This window comes from Cebus imitator, unplaced genomic scaffold (assembly GCF_001604975.1).
Source record: "Cebus imitator isolate Cc_AM_T3 unplaced genomic scaffold, Cebus_imitator-1.0 Scaffold64, whole genome shotgun sequence".
Lineage (NCBI taxonomy): Eukaryota > Metazoa > Chordata > Mammalia > Primates > Cebidae > Cebus > Cebus imitator.
In genome coordinates, this window is record NW_016107379.1 from 1041438 (window position 1) to 1048849 (window position 7412).

The window sequence follows — 7412 nt, forward strand, 5'->3', positions numbered from 1 at the left end:
CTCTTTTGTTGGCCTTTTAAGGTGTAATCTTAGCCTAACCTTCCGACTGTACCTCAAACTTCTCACTAACCCAAATCTCTTCAGCGATATGCCAGGTTTCTGCCCTTTCTCTAGCAATTCAGTCCTCTCAGACCCATTTTTCTTAACTTTTATTCTTGTCCTTCTCACAGAGATATCTTAGCATATTCCACAATCAGCACATATATCATCTTCCTCATAAAACCTGTCTTCCACCTTAAATATGTGTAAAACCTATTATAATTCTTACATTAAACTTTTAACTCTTAACACTGTTCACTAAAGATAATGTTGAACAATCTAGATTCACACTAAAAATCATCATCAAAATGGGGTCTAATAATTATCGACACAAGACACTGTACTAGACATCATGTAAGAAAAATTCAAGAAAAGTGACAGAACTTCTGATCTCTTCTGAGCAGTGTCAAAAGATAGAGGGAAAAAAAGAACGAAGCCAGATAAAGTATGGAGATTGTAATATGAAATTGAGTTTCCAAGTAAAATTTTATTGTCATTTGTTTTATTTTATTTAAAGGAATAAAGATCAAAGGTTTTCAGATGCAAATATTCTATAGGGAAGACTGAAGTAAAGAAAAATATATATTGCATCCCTACAATTGGCAAAATCCTATTTTCTCATTTCATACATAAACCGAGATGTACTAATAAATGTTTAATAATTTCTGAAAAGAAAAAAACACGATTTGAATTCTTTGCCAATTTCTGTAGTTTAAATATTTTTACTACTAATTTTTCCATTTCAAGCTGCTAATGTGGCATGTCTGATCATGGAGTTAGAAGAGATGTTCACACCTGCTTCTCACGCTGTGGTACAATGTCCTTCAAACACACAACTATAAACGCCAATTGTTGTCCCCATTAAGAAGATGAAGAAAGTGAGAATCAGAGAGGCTTTATAACTTGCGCAAGATCACACAATAGATATACAGAAAACAGATTATTTAAGTCTGCTATGTAAGATTACAAATTTCACTTCTGGCTAGAGCACATGCCTGACCTCTATTAGCAAGTTACTGAATTAAGCAAATTGAAAATTGTTTCTATCAGGAATAGAGAAACAGAACACAAGAATAGTCGCATAGTGGACAGGGCCTCAATAAAAGACTTCAACAAGGAAGAAATCTCTAGTAGCATAGAGTAATAATTCTCAGAAACATAAAACAGAAGATGAGCATAGATTGAGCTTTTGCCTTTTCTCATGAGCTTCCTCTGTTTACCCAAGCCTGTTACTTTTATAGAAACCTACTACTTTCTGTTGGCTCTTAGCCTAGCCACACAATGGATTTCCCCTTATGGTCAGTATTTTCCCTTCTTCTCTCCCTATTTCCTTTCCTTCCTTTTTCTACATTCCTTTCGTCCTTCTTCCCTTTGCCTTTTTCTTGTTTCTTTCTACTGATACTATTTTATGATTCTTTAATTATCAAGGGTCAGAAATACATATACTATTTTCTAATGTTACACATAGAACATAACTCATCCAGAATTGTCAGAAAGGCAGTTAAGTGGTCACAGGTCAGGCTTGGTGGCTCATGCCTGTAATCCCAGTGCTTTAGGGGGCCAAGACAGGATTGCTTGAGGCCGAGAGTTTAAGACCAGTCTCGGCAACATAACAAGACACTCTCTTGAAAAAAAAAGTGATCACAGAGTCAGGGTATATTAATTTAGGATATAGATGTGTGTTGTGAGGGTCCGATAGATTTACCTAGAGGAACATAAAACATTCCTATTGAAAGTTTGGAATGCAAAATTAACTTATGGGTTACAAGCTGAATTTTTTTTTTCTCCCCAAGGTTAAAGTAGAAATGTTTCTGCACATAACTCAGATTCCAGTATCATATGGAGGAAGAAGAAGTACTATAAGAAGTAGACAAAGTACCCTTCCTCTTATTCCCATAATAAGCTTGCCCAATACAATGTTAATAATGAAATTGATTTCTAACTTAGCCTTTATAATTAGTAGGACCAAGACCAATTCTACTATAGTTGACATTGCATATCAAATAAAACATAAAACAACTCACAACAAAAAAGAGCCCTTCCAGTTAAAATACATGAGGGTTTTAAAAAGTCACATATTCAAGAGTCATTTTGTAGTCCTTAGCTTTTTTGTCTAAAGTATTCCCAAGAGCAGGTTGGCTCTTCTCATACCCACCAGCACCCTCTCTTATCCCTCATTTGCCAAGTCATTTGTCAGCACACAGCAGTATCCAAGGTGCCTGGATTCTGTCAGATTCTCATCTGGAAAGCAAAGCAAAGCTGTCTGAAGCACTCACACATTGATCTCCTAGCAATGAACAAAATCCAACTTACATGAAACCTGTCACTCCTGAACCATGTTTACAACAGAGCACTCTGAGCAGCTGTGACCCCTCTATCCAGAACACCATGTCAAAAATGCATAAAAGGAGTAACAGAAAAGACAAGAAACAGGAATGAAGACCAGGCCATGAGCACCTCCAGCACTCAGTTTCTTCATCTTTACACTAGACAAGATATGGGTCAGGTGATTTTTAGGATCATTTTCAGCTCAAAATCTCTATAACTTAAATAAAAGCATCACAAATCTGTGGTTTCTGTTTTTAAAAACTGTATCAGATTCAGGGATTCAATAAGGAAAAATATTTTAACTTTTGTGTCATTTGCTCCAACCAGAAAATAAGTGTGATATACCAGTGTGTGCTTTGGAACTTTGCTCAGGCACCTGAGAAATTTTCTGAAACAAAAAATATATGAAAAAGATCTCAAAAAGAAATGCTAACAGTTTCTGCGGCAGAAAAGGGACTTGCTATCTATCTATTTAGTATCCACTGTGGGTTAAATGCTTTGAAGAAATTCACAGAAAAGCTTCTGAAGCCTGCAGTCTCTTGGTGGAGTAATTATCGTCTATGGTCAAGTACTGAGTATTTATAGTTGTGACCATTTTAATAAGTGTTTCATTTCTCTTTGAAATGAATACATTTAGAGAGCCTATCTCACTTTGACTAAATAATAACTGCCGCACAAAAACTGTGTTTGGTACTCCTTTTACAATATGTCTTTTGATACTCACCAGAGCATTATATTCCTATCTTATAAGGTGAGAAAAGTGAAATTTAGAAATGTTGAGTCATTCACCCAAAGTCATGCAGATTTTAGAAAGAGGCAGAGTTTGATTTCAAAGATAACTGATTATAATCCCAAAAGATACAATCGCAAATGCCTTAAATCTGAAAGCTGAAATCCCAAATATGAAATTTTGGTCTAAAGTTTAAAATCCCAAAAATATAACTCTAGAAAAAAAATTAAAATTATTTTAAAGACATTCATTTACATTTTTAATGAGGATATATTTGAGAAACATATACAAACACAACAGGACATTTCATAGATCAATTTACACAATAAAACATGCAATATATATTTTGCAAGCATAAACACTTATGTACACTAATGACACTCACACGGGGAGAACAGTTATGAGCAGATAAGCCATACTCATAATGAGATAACAAGTCCAAAAGCCAAATGTATAAACACATACCACTATGGTTGATAATCATGTGACCCCAGCTTCATAACTGCAGTCACCTGACATACCTCCATGGACAACTTGTCTTTTGACAAGATTGGTCAAAAACCACAATGGATCACTACAGCATATGCAGTCCCCCAAAGAGTTGAGAGCTCAAGAAATCTTATCTTTCATAAATGCAGATGCATAAAAAGGACATTTCTTCATTTATTGGGAAAGTTGCAAGGTTTTAATTCTGAGAACCAGCGAAGTTGATGGTTTAACCCTTAGTTCAAAGCTGAAAGTCTAAGGACCCCCCAGGGTCGGGGGTCCTGGAGTCCAAAGGCCAGTGGGTCTGGGGTTTTGGTGTTCAAGACGGCAGAAGAAAATATGGTCCAACTCTCAGAGAAAGACCAATTTGCCTTCTGTATTTGTTCTCTATGGGTCCCAGGCTGATTGGATGATGCCTTCCAATATTGAGGGCAGATCTTTCCCACCCAGTCCACTCGGACTCATGTACTAACCTTCTCTGCACACATTGATATAATCTGGCTCAGTGTCCCTTCCCAAATCTCATCTTGAATTGTAATCTCCATAATCTTCATATGTCTAGGGAGAGAAATCATTGAAGATGATTGGAGCATGGGGGCAGTTTTCCCCATGCTGCTCTCTTGATAGTGAATGAGTTTTCCCAATATCCAATGGTTTTATGAGGGGATCTTCCTGTTTTGCTGCTCACACTCTCTCTCCTGCCACCAAGTGAAAAGGTCCAAGTTTGCTTCCTGTTCACCTTCTGCCATGATTGCAAGTTTCCTGAGGCCTCCCCAGGCACGCAAAGCTGTGTCAATTAAACCTCTTTTTTTAAATAAATTACCCAGTCCTGAGTATGTATTTATTAGCAGCATGAGAACAAACTAATACACACACCCTCAAAGACACATCGAAAATAATGCTTTATCGGGTCTTTAGTTACTCCTTCATCCAGTCAAGTTGACACCAACAATTAAGTTCACATCTACCCCTTTTTAAGTTGGCACCCATATGTATCTGCTTAAACCATGTTTAATTTCCAGATGAAGAGAGTAAGGAAATAATTGTTCTGCCTAACACGATGTAACTATCCTGTGATTGTGATGTTCAGGATTTTAGATGTTAGAGATTTTAGATTTTATAGACTTAAGACTTTAGGAGTTTTGGGATTTCAACATCTCATGTTATGGTGCCCAGGATTGTCTACTGAGATTATGATCCAAACCTGTTTCAAACCTTGTTCTAATTATAAAGCTAATTGTCCTCAATATCTCAGTGCAAAGTGTGATCCAAAGACCACCTACATCGGGTTGGTTTAAGGTGCATGTTGATAATGTTGGCTTCTGGCCCTTAGGTCATACTTTCTAAATCAGCACCTGTGTGTGCATGTATTGTAGAGAGAACTGGGAGTAGAAGTTTAGAATAAAAAAAAAAATTCTCAGGTGATTGTTTTACACATTCTAATTTGAGACCTTTTGCACAATGTACTCTATTGCCTTTCTAAGTAAAAATTTTAAGAACCTGATATAAATCCAAAATGCATATATAAAGAACTACGACAAGAAGTACAGAGACCAAGAATATTATAATACTCAGGTTGGATGGTTAGTCTATTCTCTCCTCAGCACTTGAGAAACTAAACTCCTCTCAGAATAGGGCCTGGAGAACAAGTGTGGAGGGGGTACAAAGGGGTTTGGACTAGTTCATGAATCATGTCATCCTGTTTGTCTCCACTCCACAATGGGCTTAAATCTGACAAGGGAACCGGTTTGCCCAGCACCCTCAATGTAGACCACCTGTAAGTCACCCCTGATAAAGTCTCACTCTTTGTCTCCCATGGCCTACCTCAGTCACCCATTGACACATTTTTAATCAGTTGCTGAGCAATAATATCAACTAGATTATGTTTTTTTCAGCTTCTGAAGAAACAGCTTATATACCTCAATTAGAGTGAGACACTTTCCTGATTGCCTCTATTAATTGCATACCTGCAAACTATTTTTTCAACAGGGAACAGTTTTGTAGAAAACATAAATAGCTGTCACTTATATATATACCATGTTCTACATAGTGTTCTAATAATTGACTTGTGTTATCTTAATTCATCTTCACAGCAGACCTATGAAGAAAATACTGTTCATTGTCTTCATTTTACAAACGGAAACTGAGGCACAAAAAGGTTAAGTGAATTTCTGAGGTCCAAACACCTATAAGCAGCAGAGCCTGAATTTGAACCCTTGCAGTGGAACCCCAGTCCATGCTCTTATCTCCCCTACTATTTTGCTTCTAAGAATATTTTATATGCTTTTTTTTGCTAGTTTTATTCTTTGATGGTGACAAACTTACCTCCACATTCAGGTGGCATTTTAAAAAAAGATTACTAATCTAACAATTAAATATACAACTGACTCAGCATTACATTTGTCACAGGCATAGGAGAATGACCTGAAAAAAGTAAAATATCTTTACAATACCTGCTTGTTTTGTCTCCATAAGCCTAGTACTCACCTTCAGTCAGGACTTATTTTAAAATTACATAATGCAAATTCTAAACATAAATGTCACTGGGAATATTAATCAACTGGGTAAAACAGTGGGATATACACATATCACTCCTCTCTTCTGGTTACCTCACCCATCCTGATGTTTGCATGGATATTTTTACTCATAAATTATTTCATACACACCACAACATAAATTAATTGAGGCTTCCCTGTTTTATAATAATACCCTTACTGTATCGCTGCTGTTGCTGAAGATGACTTCCAAGTAAGTTAAAATATGTTAGATGTTTTTATTGTTTCACTGTCTTTATTCATTTTGAAATTAACAAATAAAAACTGTATATATTTATGGCATACAATGTCATGCTAAGCTAATTTATACTTTATAATTTGTTTTTAAAATACTCTCTTAAGATTCATGACATCAGGAAGTGAGGGTGTGCAGGAATAACAGGCCAGACACAAGTTTCTACTATCTTTCTTTTCTTTTGTGTGAAACCCTGAAACCCTGACTTATACAAGAGCCTAAAATTTCCACACTGCAAACTCACCAATATTGATGCTGGACCTCTCTCAAATAGAGACAAGACTATTTGAATTTTCCAAACAAGTGATTTAGAAAGATGTAACCTCTGTTGGAGTTTAGAACTGGACAATGTTTCTTTTTGAAATGTTTGTCTTATTTTTATAAACAAATTAAAGGTGCAAGAATTTCTCTCCTCCAACTTTCCCATTGCTTTGATTATATGTTTGGTTGCTAAATAGCAACCCAGTCTACAGTATTTCACTTTAAGAAAAACTCCAGCAACTTATCCCAGCTGAACACTCAAAATATACTATCATGTTCCATCAAACCTAGATTAAAGATAATCATAAATAATGCAAAGACTATTTTATACTTCCTGCTCTACCACAAAGTCAAGCATTCAATCAATTCATAAACTGCCAGAAGATCAAATATTACAACAAAGTCAAAAACAGATTAAATCATTAAGTTGTAGATGAATGACTAGCTAAATGCCAATAGCCCTTGAAAAAGAATATTAAGAAGTCTTTTATTCTAGAGGAGTGTCTTAGTGTGTTCAGGCCACTATAACAAAATACTTTAGATTGGGTAGTTTATAAATAATAGAAATTTATTTCTTATGGTTCTGGAGGCTGGGAAGTCCAAGATCAATGCACCAGTAGATTTGGCCTCTGGTGAAGACTCTCTCTCTCTCTCCTCCACAGATGGTGACCTACTGTCATGTCCTTACATAGCAGAAAAGGCCAAGGAGCTTCCTTTAACCTCTTTTATAACAACACTAATCCCACTTATGAGGGTGGAGGTCTTATCATTTAGTCCC

General features: G+C 36.0%; 1 protein-coding gene across 1 annotated transcript in view; it reads left to right on the top strand.

Moving 5' to 3' along the window:
* Positions 1-6319, top strand: part of CFAP299 (cilia and flagella associated protein 299) — a 664079-nt gene extending 657760 nt beyond the window's left edge. Inside the window, exon 6 of the mRNA XM_037739149.1 lies at positions 5677-6319. Within this exon, the coding sequence (XP_037595077.1) occupies positions 5677-5730 (54 nt within the window). The 3' untranslated portion in view covers positions 5731-6319. The remainder of the gene's footprint in view (positions 1-5676) is intronic.
* The last annotated feature ends 1093 nt before the right edge of the window (positions 6320-7412 follow it).